The 25,001-nt window shown below is 37.7% G+C and overlaps 1 protein-coding gene across 1 annotated transcript in view; it reads left to right on the top strand.

Annotated features, from left to right (window-relative positions):
- Nucleotides 1-24,184, top strand: part of LOC114649156 (growth/differentiation factor 11-like) — a 62,090-nt gene extending 37,906 nt beyond the window's left edge. Inside the window, exons 2-3 of the mRNA XM_028798609.2 lie at nucleotides 6,787-7,160; nucleotides 16,530-24,184. Of these exons, the coding sequence (XP_028654442.2) occupies nucleotides 6,787-7,160; nucleotides 16,530-16,910 (755 nt within the window). The 3' untranslated portion in view covers nucleotides 16,911-24,184. The remainder of the gene's footprint in view (nucleotides 1-6,786; nucleotides 7,161-16,529) is intronic.
- Nucleotides 24,185-25,001: the final 817 nt, after the last annotated feature.

The following is a 25,001-nucleotide window of genomic DNA, read 5'->3' as shown; positions in this document are numbered from 1 at the left end:
ACCAGTCTTCAGCCACAGTCAGTTGTACGTGGCTTTTCTAGGGTTAGATCTTTCGACTCATTATCGGTCGTCTCCACCAAAACACCTATTCATAACTACGTCTTTCAAGAAGTATTTATTTCTTCTTGATTTCTGAATTCCTTTCTCACCGTTTTCCGTTCCTATTCTTACACTGCCGTATGCTACGGCAGGCGTCGGCTAGTTATATATACTACCACTAGTCTGCATTGAAGCACCTTGTAAACTGTTTGTAGTCCCAGCAGTGTCTTTCTCTTGGTGAATAAGTTCTATCCTGAAAACACCAAACAGTAACCTTTAGAGAATAAGCAAATGCTTTGTGCAGAGGAATTAAGGCACTGATTCCAAAAGGTCTAATTGCAGATATGCGAAAGTTGAGGCATTATGTATATCAAACAAGTGTGGTAACACGGGTAAGAAAGTACTTTCCAAGTGCTCAGCTGATAATTATGAGGTTAATAAAGGACTGAAATGAACAGTAGGACAAGAAAGGATGGGAACCCAAAAGACAATGAATTTTACATGTGTTTTAATAACCCAGTTATTCACAGAAATCTGGTTTCAGAAATGCCATGTAAACTGTTATTGTGGTTAGAGAAACTGGGTTATTAGTGTCCGAGAAACCTGGTTAATAGAAGCAGAGTGTGTTCACATGCACACAGAATAACCCGGTTAAGGCAGAAACCTGTTTCTTTGAAATCCTCATTTACATGGACACGTATGCTTCTGGAGTATGTAATTAAACTGTGCAAAAAAGACTTAAACGCCATCATTGACCATCATGGCTCTGGCAACAAGCAAGAAGCCTGTGATAAGTTTCTTGTGTTTCATAAATACATTTAGTTTTTCATTTGCAGTGAGCTAAATAACATCCATCCCCCTTTTATACATCCTCGATCAACCTGAGCCACCGATGATACACGGCTTGAACGCTGTGTCATCCTCATCACACTGTTTCAACATATCTAGACCACATAGCTGGACAATTTATTAATGTTTCTGTAACTGGATTGCTTGTAACATACTATATCTTGCTTGGCTGTGCGATAGAGTCCTGAAAAAGAGCGCCATACCAGTAATAATAATAATAATAATACATTTTATTTATATAGCACCTTTCCCATGCTCAAGGCACTTACAGAATATAATAAAGAACGGCAGCATATACAGTATATAGCATTGTACAAACCAGATAAATAAATAAAGAAGATTAAGACAGTATGTGTGCTTCTTGCCTTATACACAGTGCTGTTTGGATGATAGATAGATAGATACTTTATTAATCCCAAGGGGAAATTCACAAATAATAATAATACAATAACGCAGGCATTTTTCCTTCAATAAAATGATTGTGTTAGGTTACTCATTACTTTAAAAAGTAATTTTGCTACACATTGCATATTAGAGGTTAGGGTTAGGGATTCCAGGATTGGGCACTACACATACAGCTCATCAAAATTAATTTAGTGATTTCTGAAATACTGAAACAGATTATTTCAGCCAGAAGTAGGAATAACGTGATTGCCCAAACCTTTGCCTATGAAAATTTATTTTATGGATGCTTCCACCTGCGGCTGCTAAAAGTGTATGCAAAGCTAACATATGCACAGGTGATTAGAGTATAGTGAACATGTGCAGACTACAAAATCTTTACCTGTAACTTGGTTAAGGGTTTACATGGCCACATAATTGGGTTACTCGCAGAGAAGTCTACAGCTGTTAACCTGGATTCTCAGAAACCAATAACCCAGATTCGTTATCCTTACTAATGGAGAACATGAATATATAATGGGCGGTCGGAAAATTGAGTGTCCACCCTATGAGAAGGATTTAGGAGTCATAGTGGACTCTAAGCTATCAACTTCCCGACAGTGTTCAGAAGCCATTAAGAAGGATAACAGAATGTCAGGTTATATAGCGCCTTGATGTGTGGAGTGCAAGTCACAGGAGGTTCTGCTCAACCTTTATAACACACTGGTGAGGCCTCATCTGGAGTCCTGTGTGCAGTTTTGGTCTCCAGGCTACAAAAAGGACATAGCAGCACTAGAAAATGTCAAGAGAAGAGCAACTAGGCTGATTCCCGGGCTACAGGGGTTGAATTATGATGAAAGATTAAAAGAGCTGAGCCTTTACAGTTTAAGCAAAAGAAGATTAAGAGGTGACTTGATTGAAATGTTTAAAATTATGAAGGAAATTAGTCCAGTGGATCGAGACTGTTATTTTAAAATGAGTTCATCAAGAACACAGGGACACAGTTGGAAACTTGTTAAGGGTAAATTTCACACAAACATTAGGAAGTTTTTCTTTATACAAAGAACGATAGACACTTGGAATAAGTGACCAAGTAGTGTGGTAGACAGTAAGACGTTGGGGACTTTCAAAACTCGACTTGATATTTTTTTAGAAGAAATAAATGGATAGGACTGGCGAGCTTTGTTGGGCTGAATGGCCTGTTCTTGTCTAGAGTGTTCTAATGTTCTAATGAAATTTTAGAAACCAAGTTTCCCTGAATAACTGAGTTATTAAAACACATGTAAACATAACTCACTCAGTCCGAGTCCAAGCAGGAGACCACTAACAGGGGATGGAAATCAGGTTCATCTCCCTGCTCAAGAATTGTTCTAAAAGTACTGCTTGCTCAAGTGCGTGAAAATAAAGGTGTCTCAAGTGTAAACCACACCGAGCATTACACCGACTAAAGAGGAGTGGTGCAGCAGATGGAAGACAAGAATGTATAGACAGAGCTGCAAAACAGAAACAAAAAAAGAGCGGGAGATGCTTTACAAAGAGAAGTACAGCTGTGGCCTGCTGAAAAGGCTGCTATGTAGGAAGAAATTAAATGTAGCTGTTTCTCCTCATTGTGGCACCACATTAATTTTGTGTGCACAATGTTTGATAACTTATTGTTGCACATTGCTTTTGGAAAATTTTAATAAATTTACACACATGCAGCTACACCTGAAAAATCCACAACATTACACTTAAATTTACAGTAAAAAGATGACTTAAAATATGTCTTTGATAAATAGAAGCAAAAATTTTCAATGTAAGACAAATTAAATTAACAGAATATATATAGTATGTATTAGACATGGAAGTGCGGAAAATAAACACTCCAGCTGATAATTCTCAGGAGGTGAACAATCTGTTTAGAATATGCAAAGATAACAGCTACCCTCTGCGGTGGGCTGGCGCCCTGCCCGGGGATTTGTTCCTGCCTTGCGCCCTGGGCTGGCTGGGATTGGCTCCAGCAGACCCCTGTGACCCTGTGTTAGGATATAGTGGGTTGGATAATGACTGACTAACAGCTACCCTTCATAGGGTATTCTCCAACATATTAACGGCTAACTTCCATACTTTTATTATAGTCATTGAGGTGGTCTTATGCTATGTTTCTCTTACTGCTAGCACTGAAAGTTATAAACCGATATGATTTATCATTCCATGGACAGAATGGGGTGAAGGTGTCCATGGCATCAAATTGAATAGGTGGGTTCTCAATGGAAAAAGAGAACAGTGTGGCTGTGCATGGTATGACAGGTCGTCTTGAGAAATGTTGGCGCACCAGCCGGGTCACCTCTTTTAATTATAACAGAGGATTTCAAGCAAAAACAGAGCACAATGCTGCTTGTACAAAACATAAACAGCCGAGGATTGATAGCCTATATCGATCAGGTCTGATTTGGAACACCGTCTCTCTCAAGTGCCGGTCCAGAATGAGATGTCACCTTGTGTGAGCACCTCGCCTTTATACATCCAGGAGGAGTGAAGTCAGTTGCCCTCACTAGGTACCTTCTCCTGGCCGTGGGAACAGAAAGAGACGATACCATTGGTGACAGAAATCCTTTTGTCCCGGGGTGGGATTGCTTACCTAAAATGAGTCAGGAGAGTGATCCTGAAATGCACATGCATGGAAACAGGAAAGGTCCACACGTGGTGATCGACCCATTTTTATTCAACACGTATAACTAAACAGAAGTGTTTATAGTAGTATAAACAGTGTCACAGGAGGCTGGAGGGACCGGGAGGTGGTGTATACGTCGCCCGGGCCATGAGGGGGCAACAGCCCTGGATGTTGAGGGGACCACGGGAAAGGAGCAAGGAGGCTCAAGCCCATTGGGGCCTGTGGCCCCCGCCAGGGGGCGTCCCGAGCCTCATGGAGCCCAGGAAACATTCACTTCCGCCACATCCGGGAAGATGGAGGAAGATCCTTCCAGGGACGCCTGGACTGCTTCCGGGTGCAAGGGCAGCACTTCCCCCACACCAGGAAGTGCTGCCGGAAGAGTGTCATCAGGCACCTGGAGCACATCCAGGTGGGAATAAAAGGGGCCGCCTTCCTACAGTCGGGGAGCTGGAGTTGGGAGTGGGAGCAGGACGAAGCTCCCGTGATTGTCCTCACAGGTGGCGCAGTGGTAGTGCTGCTGCTTTGCAGTAAGGAGACTGTGGAAGATTGTGGGTTCGCTTCACGGTTCCTCCCTGTGTGGATAGCGCTTTGAGTACTGAGAAAAGTGCTATATAAATGTAATGAATTATTATTATTAAGAGAGGAAAGGCGGCCCACGGACTGAGAGAGAAAGGCCCGTATTAGGGGTGTTTGGTGCGGGAGCACTGTGGGCTATGTGGGAGTTTAAGAAAATAAACGTGTGTGCTTTTATAAAGACGTGGTCTCTGTCTGATGGTGTTCGGACCCATGTTCACAACAGCTAAACCAATAGCTCAGGTTATGCTAATGTACAGACATCCGCCTTCATTTAAATGCTTAGAAAACATTGGACCTACGTTACATTTACTCTGTCTAGCAGATCATTTGTGAATCTGAAAACCTGCAGTTAAATGCTTCACCCGCACATGCCATCCCATTGTTTATCCTTGGAAGTTTAAGACTGCCCTTGTTCTGTGATCTGTGTACAACCTAGAAATATTTATGTCAGAAAAAGAATTTAAAAATTCAATTCAGATTATTTTCATATACCCCTCTTTGCTGAGAGCAGACTTGGAGCACTGTAATAAGGTTATTGTGAGAATAACTTTTAAAAATAAGTTAACTTTTCTGTATTCCATATTTGGAGAAAACACTTTAGTTTTATTAATATACAGGTGGAAAACATTGATAATAGATGATGCAGTTGTTTAAGGGATAAGGGATAGTTCATTATTGAAAAGATCATTTAAATTGTGCGTATATTCTCCAAAAAGAAATCTTCACATTAAAGTTGACTTTATCTTGTTATTAAGTTTAATTAGTATATGTCTCTGCTGTTGCAGAAAATGAAATATTACAAATGTTACGTCTGGGACTCCTGCTTGATCTAAGGACCATTATTCTTAATAATTACTGCTTCACAGAAGTTCATTTGAAGGTGGTGCTGGTCTGATGCAAAAGTAAAAGAGCCTGACTTGTTCAGTAATGTTTTGTTAACATGAGCATGCTGTGTCACGTGTTAAAAATAATTAGAGTAATAATCACTGGTCTGAATGACAGGCTCGACTGGTATTTATTAGCACTTTCTTTTAAGACTTGTTCTTTAATCTCTTACCTCACTCATTTGATTAATCCTACTCTTTATTTGAAAGCCTGCCATTGTCAATGGTGAAGTTTTTTGTTTATCCACAGTAACTTTATACCATCTGCACTAGAAGAGATTGTGCTTTGTGTTCCAAAGGTTTTTGATAAATATATTTTAGAGCACGTTTGGAATAACAAGAAACCCTTCATTTTATAAGATTGGAGTTAAAAATAAGATGGATAGCAAATGCCCTGTAATAGAATGGCTGTTCGACCTTGACCTTCAAAACCAATTTTTATCTGGCTGTTAGCAATGCCCGCTAAATCCTCAAGGGATGTAAGGGTCTGAGGGCTTTAACCTCTGACCTTCTTTTTAACAAGGCCTAGGTGCCAAACTGGCCTTTGACCCAGGAAGCCTGGCTGTGTTGTCAAGGCAACTGTGTCTCAGATAAGCTGATATGCAGAATATCTCCTGAGGAATCAAGTGGTATCATTTCTTTTATTTTTCATAAACCAATTTATAAAATCAATAATCCTGAAATTTAAAGAGTCTAAAAGGAGAATTTTTTTTTGAGTAAATTAAAGTTTATTTAGATGGCCTGGAAGAATTCCCTTTTGCATTTGGCACATTTAGACTATGTGGTTAAACGGACTTTTAAATTAAGAAAAACTCTCAGCAGAAAAGGGAGGTCTTGATTATTTTGCCCCCATTTCTTTTACTATGCAGCTTTTCTTTCTCAAGATATTAAATTCCATAAATAAAAAAATGAACCGTTTAAAATGTACTCATCCTAAAAAATATTTGCAAATGACATATTTCTACTGAGATTACTACTCAATGAGGCATCATTAACAAGGTGTTTAGAAAGGGCAGGGAAAATGAGCCTGCTATGTTTGTTTGTTGTAAAAATATTTTCTGGGCACAAGCAACTATTTGGGGGGGGTTTGGAGCAGTTTGAATAGAGTGCTCCCCTTGTCAAAAAGTTTATGTGAGAATGCCAGTGTTTTAATTATGCACGTTAATTCACTATTAGTATAATTATTATGTTGTTTCTTTATTGCTTGACCTTATTTGTACTCTTGTATGAGTTCATCTGTCTCCATAATTGCACCAGGCTTTCTGGGTTTGACCAGAATTGTCAGATGGCCAGTGCAGTCCTGCACAAATTCCTCTCATTTTTCCAGTATAGCTACTCAAAGTGCAACTTTTCGGGCAAGAAACATATTTTAACATTGTAACAGTCTGTTCTCTTTTGTTGCAGCGGATGCTACTGTACAGGTGGATGGTAAGCCAAGCTGCTGCTTCTTCAAGTTTAGTCCAAAGATCATGTTCACTAAGGTTCTGAAGGCACAACTCTGGGTTTACCTGCGACCATTGCAGCAGACTTCTACAGTGTACCTGCAGATTCTGCGTCTGAAACCTGTGACAGAGGAAGGAAGCCGACATATTCGTATTCGTTCCCTGAAGATAGACCTACACTCACGCTCTGGGCACTGGCAGAGTATTGACTTTAAGCATGTGCTACAGAATTGGTTTAAGCAGCCTCACACAAACTGGGGCATTGATATCAATGCTTTTGATGACAGTGGAAATGATCTAGCAGTCACATCTCTTGGACCAGGTGAAGAAGGACTGGTAAGTTATTAAGAAAAACACCCCCGTAATGATATGCTGTTACTTTTTCATGGTTTTCTGTAAATAGTAAAGGACTAATAATAATGCAATCATCATTAAATTCACATAATCAGTCTACATCACATTCACTGTACACACATTCTCAAGATGCAATAAATGTATCTGAGATACAGTTTTCTCTTTATGTCATTTTTATGTGATCAGTTTCCCACAATCTCCTAGTGCACTAGTTTTACCAGTCACCTTGCAGTGTGTTGTTATTGCACCCAATGTAACTCATTCATTGTGATTTGTCATAAATACCCACACCATTTACATAAACTAATGTATAAGAGCAAGTGCCTTAGACAATCAGAAAGGTTGCTGGTTCGAATCCCGTAAAATGCCAAAAGGGACTCTGCTCTGTAGGGCCCTTAATCAAGGCTGTTAACCTGCAATTGCGGAGTGCTTTGAATAGTGAGAAAAGCGCTATATAAATGCAAAGAATTATTATTAATTATTAGACAAACAATTTGTAGTGCAGCCATGGGATTCCCAAGCTGTACCACATTCAAATAAGCAAAGCCTGAAAGCTTTATCCTTATTTAGGGATGTGTTACATCATTTATGTCTTAGTTGTTTGTTCAAAAGGCAGCTGCAGCTTTGTAGTACGAAGGGTTGACCTGGAAGGAACAGAAAGAAAAGAAAAATAGCAAGCAGAGATGTAAAAGGTTTTTTTCCTCTTTAATTTTAGTCTGGAGTAAATCCTTTGAGTGGCTGCACCTTGTGACCCCCAGCACACTGCAGTATTGATTGCTGCACCCCTATCTTATTTTCTCAAGATGAAATATGTATTAAAGCAATGCATCAATAGTATTGCAGGGAAATGGAAACAGATTTCAAACTCATATTGTAACAACTTTAATTTACTATACTAGGTGACAGCTTCAGTGCGGGATGTCAAGGCAGGCAGTATTTATTCATCAGGCTGCCTGAATTCTTGCTGGTATGTTTTGTACCATACGCCTCTCTGGCAGCACAGAGCTCTCACACAACACAATGTTCAAGGGAGGCTGGCAAATGAGAATGTCCAGATGGTTCTCAAGCAATTTGAACCGATGACCTTGGAGTCCATATGTATGAGCACAGTTTCTATGGCGCTAACAGCATCTCAGGCGGCATACATGCATGAAGAGGGAGTTTCTTTGTGCTACAGGCTGGTTCTGCTTTTCTGTAAACCCTCATGCAGCTTATTTTTCAATTTAAAATAAAGAATCATTCAGTGTCACATTACTGTAGCCTTTGGCTCTGAACCACAAATTGTGGAGAATCAGGAGGACATTTGGCATTTCTTTATCATTCAGTTGTTCTAATTGAATGGTCTTATGTTTCATAACTAAAGAGATTTTTAAATTAAACTAATGCAAAATGAGTATATATGTAAGGTAGTTGCCATCCAGTACATCTGATCCTTGACTCGGGTCAAGGAGAAGGCTCCTGTTAAATACAAGCATAAAGAATGTGTGCTGTTTTGTAAAACCTGAAAGCACAGCAGACACTGAAAAACAAAAGAGCATTTCAGAAATCTCCTAATATCTCTTTTCATTCACAAAGTATTTATGCAAAGAAACCAAGCCAAAGGAGTACATATATGAAGACTCTAAACCAGTTTTCCCATGTTTTATTTTATTCACATAAAATTCTCTTTGCCATTTTTTTCGGTAGTGCAGGACAGAAATGCCAGGCTGTTGCAGGACGCACATCCACTTTCACTTTAAACAGACCACTTCATCATTGGCGGTGAACTCAACATGCATGTTGTAAGGATGTAGGAGGAAGCCAGAGTGTCCAAATATTGCTCACAAGGACACAAGGAAGGTGTTCAAACTCCACATATACAGTGAACAGGCTGGGAATCAAACTAAATTCCCTGGAGTTAGCAGTAATAATTAATTTGCCTAAAGCCAAAATCGTAAAGAAAAATATTAATACAAAACACTACATAATATTATAATTTGAATTAAGGTTATAATTTTGGGTTGTGAATACCTATAACAAATATGTATTACTGCAAGTCTACTAAAAATGAATGCCAATGCAAAAATGCAATTTTCTGCCAGAAAAATTATTCTTAACAACTAAATCTGAATAAGTTAGAAAAGAGTCCATTATGATTTATTATATCTCAGGACCCAAAAAAAGGGCCAGATGTTTGAAGTTAACTGGACCTCAGGTACCTTTCATTTTGAATTATTTTAATGTTGTATTTCCCTTTCTATTATCTACAGCTGCTTGACTGTTTAATGTCACTCAGCCAGCTGATCTCACTCCTAAGGCGATACATGCATATGAGTTCATGTGAAGGCCGGTGATGTTGACTTCAGCCCACACGAAGCTGTTATGTTATCTAACTTGACTGCTGGAATTAATTTTTTCTTTATTTTTTGTCTGTTTGATAATTAGATATTACCTTTAATTTAAAATAATTTTTTTGCACAGTAGTAGAAGTATCTTGAGATTCCTGTTAATAGACAAAAACTGGTAAATATGCCAGTAAGTAACTAACTTTCATATTAACATAAATATATCATTATAAGTATTGGCATGTATTTCTACCCGAGCTAACCAAAATAAACTATGTGACAAACTTTAGAATAGTGTAGAGGGAGGTCTGCCAGGGTTGGATGTAACGTTCAAAAAATTATACTCCACCAAAAAGTGGGTGTCTAGTGATCTACAGGAGCTCTGAGAATACTGGCTCCCTTATATACACACATTTATATTTATATTTTCCCTAGAGAAACCTGTTAAAAAATTAACAAATCAGTCAGTCACTCAATCTGTGTTTTATATACTGCCTTTCACAGAGCACACCATCATCATTTGCATTGCAAAGCACAAAAGGATATGCATAATTCAAAGCAGCAAGATAACAAAGAGCAGTACAAGATGATTCAAAGTGTTAGTAGTAAGTAATGCAAGGATAAAACAATGACAATTTTGTCTCTCTTCCCCAACTAGAACTATAAAGGGTATAAAGTGTTACGATTAGGGCTGGCAATGACAATTTTAAAGTTTGCTACAAAGTGGAGACGTACAATAAGCTGCATAGGCGGCATATGGGTGTGCTGTACCAACGTAAAAATAAGCCATTGTGGCTGAATCTAATGCAGGTGCAAATGTTTTTCATGCTTGCTAGCTGCCAGCCTGTCAGCCTAGGTTTTCATTTAATTTTTATAAATTCCAGACATGTAACTATGTAAATTCCACTTTTAACAGAGAGAAAATGATGATGATTATCATCTTTTTCTTTTTGTTTTAATTATTAAATCTGGTTTTGTAGACATACTTTCCAGCTGTGAATTATTTAAGTTTTGTCGCCTGTTTTTGTTAAAAAAACCCCAACAATTATACATATGATATGAAGGAATGAAGCGTTTATACAAACACAACTCCCTACACCCTACATATTGGACTTGTTCTGATCATAGATAGATAGATAGATAGATAGATAGATAGATAGATAGATAGATAGATAGATAGATAGATAGATAGATAGATACTTTATTAATCCCAAGGGATTCATATAATAATATAATAATAATATAATAGCAACCCCTTTGTTCAGTAATATTAAGTACCTTAGTCTTGGAGGATAACAAGATTTTCAGGCTTTTAGTTTAAGTAATTAGTGTGAGCTACAGTTTTTTTTGTAAGGCCTTAAAAATTTCTAGCCAGTTTCTAAAACCTGAAATTTAATATATGTCGTTTCAATAAGTTTGAGAAGAAATAAAATAGTGAGTTAAATTACATAATCCAGATTGTACATAATAATTTAATATAATACATTTGTAGCACTGATGTCTCTTAATGTCTGGGTTCACTTTCTTACCTCATCTTCTCTCTATATTTATGTAGGTTTTTCTCTGAGTTCTTCAGGTTTCATACCGTATTTCAAAGAAATACATGCTAGGTTAACGGGCTCATGTAATGGTAAAAAGTGTGTTCAAGGAATTAAAGGATATTATGTAGTGCCTTACAAGTGTATTCAGATTTTTAAAATGTTTTCAAGTGTTACTGTATTGCAAAGGATACTTACACATTTTGCTGCCATCTGCAAACTCAGAAAACATCAAAGACAAAATGAGCTGATTGCCTGTAGATATCTCATCATATTCAAAAACTGGAAATCAGCTGTTTTCTAAGTATTTATAACCAGCTCATTTTGTTTGAACAACCTCTTGCTACAATAGGTCTTTATGTCTTTTGGGTGTATGTCTGCCACATTTACATGTTGGTTATGAGTTACTGTTGCCCATTCTTAATGGCAGGTTTGCTGCACTTCATACAGTCTTCTAGGACAGTTGAATTTACATTTTGAAATTAAACAATAGATTCTTGACGGGTTGAATTTGAGACTAAAGCCCTTTTTTAGTATTTAGTAATTCCAATAGGAATGTGATGTCATATTTGGAGTCATTGTGAATTTCCCCATGGGATTAATAAAGTATCTATCTATCTATCTATCTATCTATCTATCTATCTATCTATCTATCTATCTATCTATCTATCTATCTATCTATCTATCTATCTATCTATCTATCAATATGGTGAAAGGTTAATCTTCAGCTTGCATATATATTTATAATATTTGGTGTGGTTTGAAGTGAAAGAAGCTTCATTTTAATTTTCTCCAGGTCTGACTTGCATTACTTTTTTCCTTCAACTCTAACAAATCATATGGTCCATGCAGATGAGATAATAATAGTGAATCACATCAAATTTATATTTACCCTAACCCTCAACCTGATTCTCAAAGGCAAATATATATATTCATTATTTATTAATCTTTTACGTTCATTAATAATTTGATTGTTTGTATATAATAATAACAAATAATAGTAACAAATAATAATTTGTATGTTTCGTTCCAAATATTTGTATGTGTAATGTCAAATCAATTAAAATCAACAATTTTTTTGGCCCTTGCTTTCAAAGAATCATTTTGTTACTTATCAGTAGATGCCTGCATTAATCAATAAGTATTAGTGCAGATTGCAAGGTGCTCTACAAAGCAAGTAACAATTAACGGGAGATGACCATATTTTTTGCTGCTGAATGTTTCAAATTTTCCCCATTAATGTGTAATAATACATTTTTGTTTATCACAGCGCCAGAGAATTTGTTGAATTTTAGTCACACATGCAAGTTACGATTTTATTGTACTATGTACATATGTTACTACTACTACTACTACTACTGCTAGATTAAATGAAATTGAAGTGAATTATGTTAAAATATGTGATACATTTTTAATCATCTATTCATTTTTATCCTTTCTATATCTAGTTTTTGCTGTTGGGTAAACAGTATAATTAAAGACTACAGCCATCCTGCACAACCACTTTTCTTACTCCTACCTTCTGGCAATTAGTACAGGATCATTGGCATTTGTACCAGTTTTTTTTGTTATCAAATTGTTATTGGTCATAATAAGACAATAAGACAAATAATGCAATGTAATATATATTCAAATGAACATAAAGCATGTAACCAAGAAAGACAATGGAATTTAACAATACAATAAGTACAAACAATAATAATGAAAAACAAACTCACCATGCTCTTGCCGTAAAAAGTGGAAGAAAGCTTGTTTCTCAAGCCAATGGTCACATGAGAACCACCAGGAGTGTCTTTGCCAGTAATTGTGTACCTGCAAGTTATAATGTTGTTGAACAGTCAGTCAGTCATAAGACAAGTATGTGTGTATGTATAAATATTGACAAATACATATTGTATATAATTGTGTGATTAATTCAGTATATATGCACAGTATGTGTGTGTGTGAATATATATATATATATATATATATATATATATATATATATATATATATATATATATATATATATGGATACTAGGGGGCTTTGCCTCCTGCTCGCTTCATTCGCCAACCCCACTGCTGCTCTCGTATGTGGATTTCACTTTCACCAAACAAGAAATCTTTTAATTCTTGCAAATACACTTCTTCATTGGGAAGAAACACTACATTTTCCTGATGGCAACACAAATTCAACGATCTACAAGTCTCCGACTTAAAGTTTAAAGCCAAACAAGATCTACATACTTCTGTCACATCACCTATATCCATATTTTTGATCTCTTTTTGCTTTTACATTTTCATCAATATCACATTGAATTTTGATTCCGTGTTTGGAATTACATCGTGACAACGCAACGTATAACTGCCCGTGAGTGAATATCGTTTCTTTCTTTCTACATGAACTGTGACTGACAATGGCATTCACACAAATGAGAAATGATTGAACCATGTGGTTGTAAATGTTTTAGATGTGGGCAGGACTTTTCCAAATCTCTTTGCATAAAGTCTTGTCTCGCAGGGCTTGAAATTTTCTTGCTTATGTGGATTTCACTTTCACCAAACAACAAACCTTTTAATTCTCGCGGCTAGGCCTCTTCATTGGGAAGAAACACTACATTTCCCTGATGGCAACACGAATTAGACGATCTACAAGTCTTCGACTTAACGTTTAAATCTGAACAATGTATTTGATCTCTTTTCGTTGTTCTGTTATTTCACCGAGTAACTAAGGCGATCTTAACTATCATTTTTTTTGAGACTTTCGAATTTTAGTACTTTCATTATCTCTAACCTGCTCTGCATGTGTATCACGCCAACATTTTTGAATTCTTTACGACATTCTACTTTGTCATCTCCTCTTTGTCTTTTATTTCCGGCCCTGGACGTTGGTTAAATCTCTTGGCACAAAGACTCGTCTCGCGGGACATGAAGTATCTCTCTGAAAAAGTCACGTCTCATCCCAGGCTAAAAAGTCTCATCTCATCCCAGGATTTTTTTTATTATAATAGAGGTATATATGTACACATACTCAATATATATCTTGAGTAAAAGGAGACACAGCAATGTGAAAGGGTTGGGGCAGCACCCTGATGACCCCATATAACTGAAGATTTGCACAAAAAAAAAGCACACAAGTAGCGGAAACATCTTTTCAGATGAAGGTTCTAAACAGAGCTAACTGTGAGGTGGCTGAACTTCTGGTCATATGACTTCCAGTCAAGAATGGGTGGATCTTGGGGGGCAGACAATGAAAGTTACATCTGAGGTGGCATGGCTGTCAGTTTTACGTTCTGCAGAGGAAGGAAGAGAGAAGGCATTAGCAAACAGCACCATCCCCTGGTGCAGCGGGTAACTACCAACACCAGAGCCCTTAGGCTGTCTCCCAAGCACACATGCGTGACTATATATAATTTATATATGGCACACTATGTACTGTATACTTGTTATTTATTTTGTACTGTATTATTTTCAATAATGCATGTAAGACTTTAATTGCACTATGTACTTTACCCATGACAATAAACTTGACTTGACTTGGAAAGAATTTTAAGTAGATTAGGCTTCCTCAGTTGTAAAGAAGAACAAGCTCCTGTTTGGCCATCAATGCATTCTGTGGTTCACACACTTCACACTTTGGCAGTTTAAAGACATCAGTAAACTTGACAGCTATTATCCATCTATCCATTATCCAACCCACTATATCCTAACTACAGAGTCACAGGGGTCTGCTGGAGCCAATCCCAGCCAACACAGGGTGCAAGGCAGGAAACAAACCCCGGGCAGGGCGCCAGCCCACCACAGGGCGCACACACCCACACACCAAGCACACACTAGGGACAATGTAGGATCACCAATGCACCTAACCTGCATGTCTTTGTGCTGTGGGAGGAAACCCACGCAGACACGGGGAGAACATACAAACTCCACGCAGGGAGGACCCGGAAAGCTGTGAGGCAACAGCACTACCGCAGGGCTACCACTGCGCCACCGGGCTGCCCTTGACTGCTATCAGCTGTAGAGTAATCCAGATTTCCAGGAGGAAATCCTCACAATCTTGTACATTTCCCGGTGGGACTTCTTTTTGCTAAACTACATATTTAGAACCTCTAAATACAAATTGTCACTCAGATATAAAATAACAAGTTGTGGTGAAGAATATCATAATTTTTAATACTTTCATTCTGGAGTCATGTTGTAGCTTTGTTCTAAACAAAAATAAAATTACAGAAAAACTCAAATGTGATCCCACACCAAGGCCAATTTCACACATACACACTATGTAATAAAAAAAAATGTATTTGCATGCTTTAAAACAAGTTATCCAAATTGTTGTTTACCCTTTAACTCTCCACAAAATGTTTTTGTGATACCCTGGCATTTTTGTGATGTTTTTATTGCACCCAGATTTTTATTATTTAGGGCTGTTTTTCTAATTGACAGGAAAGGTATTGTATTGCAAGTCCTAAAATACATTTAATGTTACATAATGTCATTTGAAATGGAAAGAAGTCCAAAAAAGTTTTGCAAATACAGCATGGAAAATGTGTCTGGCAGGTGAAGTGACTTGCTCAGAGTTTCAAGGAGAGTTAATGGTAGGAAGTGAACTTGTGATGTTGTGATTTTATATAGTACTTATTTTAGTGAACATCACCCAAACATGCTTTACAGGAATATATTCTTGATTCCATGTTTGTGCAGCATATGGCATATGAAATCCTCAGGGTCACAGAAACAGTCATTTAAGGGAGTTAAATCTGTGACTGCATTCTTTACATTCTAATGTTTCTGCTAAGACACCTGACACATGGAGGATAAGATGGCTGATGACGGTGTTAGGGTAGGCCTGCATGTAAAGTGAGGAAGTGGTTTGAAATGTAATTTGTTGCTTAACAATAAAAGTGTTTCTTCATTAAAATAATGGAGACATAGGTAATACTTTCTCATTTGTGTTAAGAAGAGATGGAGATAAATATCCTCAAAGATGTTATCAAGTGGGATGCACACAGAATTTAAGTTAACCCAAGATTATTTGGGGAGATGTGGGGACAGCATATATTTCTTTGTTTTTCCTAAAAGTCTGATAACCTTGTTAAATAAGGCATGTCTTGATATATTTTAGTAATTCAATCTTTGGTACTCCGCATGCTACCTATCACACCACCCTAAAAATTCCTAAAAAGCAAATGAAATGCCTATTTGACAAATGACAAAAGATGCATGATACAATGAATGAGCTTAATATTTCATCATGCCCAATTAATGGCTAGTGGGGGTTGAAGACATTACTAGATGATGCTCAATGAGACAATAATAGCTGAAAAGGACACCTGTTGACGTACGGCAGCTAAACCAGTTAAATGCTCTTATTTTTGTAGTCTCTTATTAAGCCTGACAGGTTCAACGTTTTTTGAATGCTTGCCATCCATTGTTTTTTAGAAGTCATCTTTGTTGTTTTAAAGGTTCAGTCTTCTCAAGCTGCTTGACTGATATTACTGTTTCATCTACAGCAGCCCTTCCTTGAAGTGAAGGTGATGGAGACAACAAAACGAACTCGGAGAAACCTCGGCCTGGACTGTGACGAGCACTCCACTGAATCACGGTGTTGCCGGTATCCTCTCACAGTTGACTTTGAAGCATTTGGTTGGGACTGGATCATTGCACCCAAGAGGTACAAAGCTAACTACTGCTCAGGCCAGTGTGAGTACATGTTCATGCAGAAGTATCCGCACACACACTTGGTGCAGCATGCCAATCCACGAGGCTCCGCAGGGCCTTGCTGCACGCCAACCAAGATGTCTCCCATTAACATGCTTTACTTCAATGACAAACAGCAGATCATTCATGGCAAGATTCCTGGCATGGTGGTAGATCGCTGTGGATGTTCTTAAAATACAGTTGACCCTAGAAGGAAAAAATGTTTTTTGAAGGAGAAAGAGAGTCATGAACTGTGGCATTTTTCAATGTTAAAATATATATTAAAAGAGGACAACATGCACTGTGCAATAAGCAGAAACAAATGGATGAAAGAGGCTAGGAGCAGATAAAGGAAAGAGACTATTATACGTTTACAAAAACAAAAGAAAGCTTTCTATCAAAATGACCTTAAATTAAGATTTCATTGCATTGTAGATACGCATAATATTTTGTATTCATTCTAGTGGCCCTTGTAGGAGATTTATTTATTCTTTTTAACTTACAGCATTGGAAGTACACTACTCTGGCGGGTGATCTGCTCTGTATTAAGTGAACACAAAGTGACACCATAACATTTCTCACTGGAATTTTTTTGGAAGGTTTCATGAATGTATAGGCTGGTACAGGTTTATGATGGAGATCATTTTTAAAGGAAACTCATTGCTTGTTACCGCACAGCCTGGAAAATGAGTTAAAGACTCAATTATGAGAAAAAAAAGTGCTCTTCAAGAAGAAAACTGAAATAAGTAAAGACAAAAAGGCCTGAGGTGACCAGCTCCTCACTAGTTATTATACAAAGGAAAACAGAAAATCTGCCAATTTCACCTGTAGTATATTGCAAACCGAGGAATCCACAGATGTTTCTAGTCATTGCAAACTTCAATACCTTGTTTTTTTTTTCCAGATATCTCCTGAGTTTTCTTATTTATTTATAAATCTTATCATAACCTCTGGTATATTATCAAAACAGGCTTCAAATCAGTGATGGTTAAACTGTTAAATAATAAAGGTAAACTCATAGCACACTGGGGACAAGAAATGGCTGGAAAGGTTAATTTTAAACAGTTAACAGAAAGAGCATTGCATTTCACCAAATTTCAGTCCAGTGTGTGTTTTATAGCCCTTGGGGGCAGGAAAGTTCTACAGCCATATGTCAGCTGCAGCCTTGTGAATTTTAAAGAAGGTTCCATATTGAAGCAAAAAACAAAGGCCGTAATCAAATTGAATCCATGTGGAATTTTATTCATTGATGGCAAAAAAAAAAAAAAAAACACAGCCACAGAGCCCCCATATAGCAGATCTGTATAGAGTAAGAGACCCTGCATCACATTATCTGCTCAGATTGGGCTTTAAAATGGATGATGGCAGGGGAAAAACAAAAGAAACCTTAGACTCTTGTTGCATATTTGGGTTGAAATCTCATGTGGTACTTTAAGAGCACCATCTTCACTGTAAACTCCCGATTAATGTGACTCACTCAACCTCACACTCCTAATGCTTTACAGTCCCAACACTTCAGCTGCTAGGAGGCCACACATTTTACTTTGAAATTTTTTGTATATATCTATAAAGAGTTATGTCTGTATCCTGTTTACAGGACCTTGTAAACATCCCCACAATATTTATGCTCCTAAAAAAGATTTAAAGAAGTAAAGTTCAAAAAAGAGTATATTACACTGATCTATCCCATACAATATATTATATAGGATTTGAGCAACATCCATCCCAGCTCCTCTTGCTATATAGAGTCAAAGTTATATTACCCAGCCATATCCAGCTGGCCCACAAAATGATAGAATCAGTTCAGCATTTCCTTCATTTGGCAGGCTGCTATCATTCTTCTTCTTCAGCATTGGGTGGCAGTTATACTTCACTTCTCCTGTAACAGGCTTCACCTTAACTCTGCTACAATGTACTTGAAAGAATATTTCTGTAACTGTTCATATAGTTAAAAAATAGAGGAGCAAGTCATGATAGCCTTAGTCACAGTAAATCTACATAAGTTTAGATTGAAAAAAATGGCCTTACTTTAGCTTGTATCATTTTAAATAAAGCCCATCTGAATCCAGTCACAATAGCAAATGATGTATGCAGTGTATGATGGTATAAAGCCTACTACCATATACTGTACCTAAACAAATTTTAAAATGGATCACTCTACACAAAATTAAAAATTTCACAGCAGCAGGAATCTGTTTTCTACATTACAATTATTATTATTTTACTCATGAACTTGAGCCTATAAGGGTTTATGATGAAAGTCACTGGTCGTTTAGAAACACAAACACAGCCCACAATAACAATGTAGATAGTGTTACTTTTATTCATTTTCTGCAATATCCATTTGCCTCCATTTTGAACTTGAACACTTTTGATACAAAGCCTGGTTTCTGGTGCTCAGCAGACTGTTTTCTGATGTATTTCTTGGAAGTGAAGTTACATCACATTAAGAGAAGGTTGAAGAGTTTAATGTGCTGTGCTGATGATGCAGACAAATCCAATCATAACATCACTCTTAATGAATATTTGCTCCTAAACTGTCATGTCCACAGACTGCCTAGCCATCGCAGTTTTTGTTTCTTAAAACAGAAAAAATGAAGCTGAAAATACAAAAATATCATAGTGAGTTGGACTACACAAATATATGTAGTACATTTTATATACTGTGATAGCAATACAGAATGAATTAGAATGAAACCAGTGAGGTTATTTGCCACCACCACCTTGCTGTTATACTCAGAAGCTAAAACATTCTTAATTAAAGAACTGTAAGTGCATTACAGAAAACTGATTCTGTAAGTAATATGACATTTATGTGATAGCCAGACAGCAGTTTGTTGATCAGTCTTTCTTCCGTATAAGAACTTCACATTATGTTATAGTATGCCATTTGTCTCCCTGATATCATTAACACATTGTTATCTTGTGTAAACTACTCTTAATTTTCTAAAAATGCTAACGTCACTTCTCTGTTCTGATTTGTGTGTCCCATTTTCTTCCCCTGTATCTACCCACTTTCAAGCACCTATAATTACATACAATCTAAAGAGAGTCCATCTTAATACGCAGAAAACACATTTTAATCGGTAACTATATTTTTAGATTATTATAAAGCAGCACCAACATTACTGGCCCATATGTTTCTTAAAGTGCACATACAAACGAAATGCATAACTCAAGATATTTTCAAAGTTTCGCTTATTTTAACATAGCAAGAAAAATTCATTAATCTAGTGAGTTTTATTTTCTGAACCTGCTTTTGTGGGAATATATTCAACATCATAATGCAGGGTTGAGCTCTGGACATAATGCCAGTCTATCATAGGGTACACTCACAAACACACCAGGTCAACTTAAAGTCATTAGTCCACCTAATGCATTATTTTTGGACAATGTGAGAGTGATAGAGTCCAAAGAGGAAAGCAGAAAAAAATAAGAGAACAATTTAAACTCTGGGCGGCATGGTGGCGTAGTGGGTAGCGCTGCTGCCTCGCAGTACGGAGACCTGGGTTCGCTTCCCGGGTCCTCCCTGTGTGGAGTTTGCATGTTCTCCCTGTGTTCTCTCCGGTTTCCTCCCACAGTCCAAAGACATGCAGGTTAGGTGCATTGGTGATCCTAAATTGTCCCTAGTGTGTGCGTGCCCTGTGGTGGGCTGGCTCCCTGCCCGGGGTTTGTTTCCTGCCTTGCGCCCTGTGTTGGCTGAGATTGGCTCCAGCAGACCCCCATGACCATGTAGTTAGGATATAGCGAGTTGGATAATGGATGGATGAATTTAAACTCTATACAGGCAACACCCCAAGTAGATATCAAATTGAAATCCATGTGATGTGATACACCAACCAGGCACAAAACGATAATAAATAACACAATAACCTATTTTTTACCTTTTCTACTTTGATTCCATTAGAATAGACGATTCAGAACATGTTGTGAACAGGACAACATCCATCCATCCATATTCCAACCCGCTGAATCCAAATACAGGGTCACGGGGGTCCACTGGAGCCAATCCCAGCCAACACAGAGCGCAAGGCAGGAACCAATCCTGGGCAGGGCGGCAACCCACCGCAGACAGGACAACATATTCATTATATAGTTCACAACAATCACTGCACTTCTAGAGGGATGCTCACAAAACACACACACACAGCAGCAGCATTTTCTCTTCTCCGCACAATGGAAGTTGTGACAGTGTTCAAGCTGAAAACATTAATTTCAAATAAGATATAAACTTTGACAATCGCTGGTAGACCATTCACTACATCAGGCTTTTTAGTTTGTTGCAATATCTTACACAGATACTTGATTAAAAGTTGTGTCGTTTTTCCACTTCAGTTTAGTTGCTGAATGTCTTGGCTTTGCAGTTGGTTGCTGTGGAGAGATTTTGACCTTCTGTTCACATCATCCAATCTACAGATCACTGACTAACATTATAAATGCCTCAAGGTTCATGTACATTTGTTTGGGACTGATAACAGCCGATTCCTCTCACCTCCAGATGTTCCTCAAATTAAGACTAAAGTTTTGAATGTTGTGTGACCTGTCTCAAAAAAAAAAAGTGCTGGATGAATACTACATAATGTTTCTGTCTTTCAACTAATATGGGATAATCAGCACAGCCACTAAAAAGGCCACCTACCAAATGATGAAGAGCAGGGCAATGACTGCTGGTGAAACACATTTTTACCACTCACCTTGCTAATTAATATATTTTTATAAATGGAACAAAAATCATTCAGAAAGGCAGCTGCATCTTTGTCACCTTTTTCTTGTCATCCAAAAGTTCTGCTGTCCAATGTTCAGTTTTGCTTCTTAATGCACATTGGTACAATAGATATACTAAAGTACCCTTCCAGGCAATGGCTTGAGACTTCACCTTCCAAGTCTCCAAGTTATTCCTACCCACAGTTTCATAGCACCCTTTACCTACCTCCTCTCTTTCTGGTCTCAGGGAAAGAAACTATACCCCACTCCACAAAGGTCATTCTTCACGTCCATAGTTTTAAATAACAGCTGACTATGTAATTTCATTTGCCAGTACTGTTCTGACCAATATTGCATTGTCATTACCCTTGAATCCATTTTTTTGATCATTTTCTGAAAACGACTTGGTGAGGACAGTCCCTTTGGCCATACTTTATTACAGTGGACATCTCAAGAAACTTAAATGTAGGACCGATTTCATGGAGTGCTCTGCTGTGGGACTGTGAGTAACAGGTAAAGACCTGCTTTTATGTAAGCTGTAAGATGATCTAGGATGGAATGGCTTGATTCTTATAGGTACTAACTTTCCTTAGAGAATCAGAATGCTAGCTACTTGTGGGGAACTTGGAGGCAACGCTTTCATTTCAGTTGCAAAGTTAAACGTTATTCACAGACTTGAGTCATTTGAAGTATAGTGTAACTTCTCACCTGTCATGGCATGTTCCTCATCTATGATCATATCCCAGCCTTGGAGCTCACAGCCCTGCAGTAGACTGGAAACATAAGCAAGATAAAAGACAACATTGGTGGCCTGGGCAGCTAGCACCAGTGTAATCTAAGGGTTACTGCACCATCACATGCTCACAGTATACATCAGGGTCAGACCAATAACCCAATTAAAAGTGCAAACTGTTATGAAACTTGATGTGAAATAAATGTGAGACAAGTTGGAGTACACAGACAGCTGCTTTAAGGTGAAATGGACTCAGAACTCTAGCAGTTTGTCCTAGTGAACAATACAGCTGTCTTAGTGGCCAGCAACAGCTTTTATCATCTTACGGAAATCGAATGCTTGAATTGAAATATTTCTATGTCATACTTTTATTTTATTGTAAGTTAAGACAAGAATATATGTTCTAGTTGTCTGAAGCGTCTCATTGGACACTTGGGGAGGCGCTCTTTGTTTGAAACAGAAGCACTATGCTGTTGGACAAAGGAAGAGTCTGAGGAAAAAAGGGAATGAAGAAAAGAAAGGAACTTTCTTTAAAAACTGTTTCCTTCCTGTAGATGCTCTACCTTTCCAACGATAAACTTTGCACTATGGAAAGTCAGTTACGAGAGAGAACTGTGTTCTTTTTGTTGTGTTTTACCTTGAGCATGAGAGTTTGACAATGGACATAGCTTTGAGCTTTGCGTGTAAGCTTCTGATATCGCAGTGTGAATAAACTAGCAAGTACTTTTCTTTATCTATATACTGTTTCCCTTATTTTTTTATAGAAAATTGAAATCTTTCATTTATTATTTGATAACTTTTTTTTTATTTCATCCTGCTCCCTTTCTCCTACTCTTAATGTGTATCAAACCCATATTGCTGTGGTTAAATGTGATCTGCCTGCCCCGCATCCAAGAGTAACACAACATATGGTATGAATTTGCTGAGTTACCATGCGTGTATGTATGCAATTATGCCTGACACCTATGTTGCCCACATGTTTTTAACACCTTCCTTTTCCCTTACTTAAATTAGTACCAAAGTGATTGGTCAGCCTTTTCAGCAACAGTCCACATGTCCGCCAACTGTTTCTCCTGAAGGGAGTGCTTTCTTGCCCACTGTGCCTTGGATAGAGATGACCAAGTAGATGGTAAGAACTCAGGGTACTGGGCAGCTTTTCTCAGGAGCCTCAGGTTACTGTAAGATCTTGCAGCTTCTTCGTTCTCTTACTCCCTCTGTGCTCATTCACATTTGATGTATGCACCAGGCACCTAATGGTTGCCAATGTTTCTTCCATTAACACTGTCCAGTTAGGCTGTGTTTATGCTGAATACATAGCGGGACTGGAATTTAAAAATAAAAGCAAGGTTCCTATCTACCTGCAATGCAGAATCATCAGCTGCCTCAGTTAGAACTGATTACAAAACAGTTGACATTGTAAGTGTGAAAGATGACGTTGTTTCAGTGTTGCTCAAAGTAAGGGAAAGGCAACTAAATATGCAGGGAGCAAGAATTCTTGCATGGGGAAATTCAGTGCACCCAGCTAAATCAAAAACCGGCACACTGGAAGCTAGGAGGTCCACGGGCTTCCCTTTGCAGTTTACTGGTAACTGTTTGTGCACCTCGCTGCGCCATATGTGTTTAAAGTGCTCTTCTCTATCGAGACCCCCTCAGAGGCAGCAGATCCAAAATGCATTTCCAAACTGACTTACAAATAAGGCCTAAGTGTAGTGTGTAATGTCGAGCATTTCTGCATTGTGTGGACTGTTTTGTTTTTTTATCAATGCACTACAGAAGTTATGGATAACATCACTAGGAACACTTGGCTTTATTATGTAAACAGACAAGCAACACTTTTCCCTCCACAGATGTTCCCCTTGAATAAACAGGCACTCAGCTCTTGGCGGTATGTTGACTTTTTTTTTTTTAGTGTTGTATCCACTAAATCTATCCCATTTGTTGTACCATGGTGTGTATGTTATAATTACCGTATGTTTTCCTATACTTCATCCAGATTGTTTTTTGTAAAATAAATCATTTTTTTAGCCTAAATACTTGTTTTCTGTCTGATTTGTTTATTTAAAAAAAAATAAAAACATATTACAGTAATTGGAATGTATTCTTTAATTATTTTTCTGCATCCACAGGCCTGCTCAGTTTGACATCAGTGTCTAGTTGCTTCCCTGCGATGTCCCATGTTCTGCCCCCTGTGGGGCACTTTTGGACTGTACGGCACAGATGCCAAAACTATGTCTAGCTATCTCCAAAACAACCCACCTCCCATTCCAAGCCATCACCAGGCCATGCCAGATTTCCAGTAGTCTTCAACCCTCAAATTTAGTAATGGTGTCTCCACCTTGATATGTACTGTAAACAGGGGGGCCCAACCAAATCACTGTTAAATGTAGGTATTATCTTTTCAATCACTGATCAATTCAATTGTACATATTCATTTCTGGGATAAATGTATAGTTTAAAACAGTTAAATGTACTTGCTTGTTTTTTGTTTTTGTTTTATGTCATTAATAGGTTTTCTTCAGAAACGGACCAAGCATTTTTAGTGGCTAATCACAAAGAAAATTTAGAGATGCGCAACACATCAGCAGCCCTCCATAAACACTTCATAGAAATGGGTTGGTAATTAAGTCTCACTTTCCTAGTAGTTCATATGTGCAAATATGAGCAGTGTACTTGTCTTGTGAAAACCGTCCCAAATGTGTTTTTTTTTAAATCATTACCCACGCTACCTTCTCTAATATTCAAAAATACACAAAAGATCTCAGTAATAGATTTTCTCAGTACTGTCTGCAAACAGTGTAGTAAGAGAAGATCAGATAAATGCTTAAAAGAATTTGTAACCAACAAATTA

This window comes from Erpetoichthys calabaricus, chromosome 3 (genome assembly GCF_900747795.2).
Source record: "Erpetoichthys calabaricus chromosome 3, fErpCal1.3, whole genome shotgun sequence".
Classification (NCBI taxonomy): domain Eukaryota; kingdom Metazoa; phylum Chordata; class Cladistia; order Polypteriformes; family Polypteridae; genus Erpetoichthys; species Erpetoichthys calabaricus.
The sequence above is the reverse complement of the archived record's forward strand: the minus strand, read 5'-3'. Positions and strand labels throughout refer to the sequence as shown.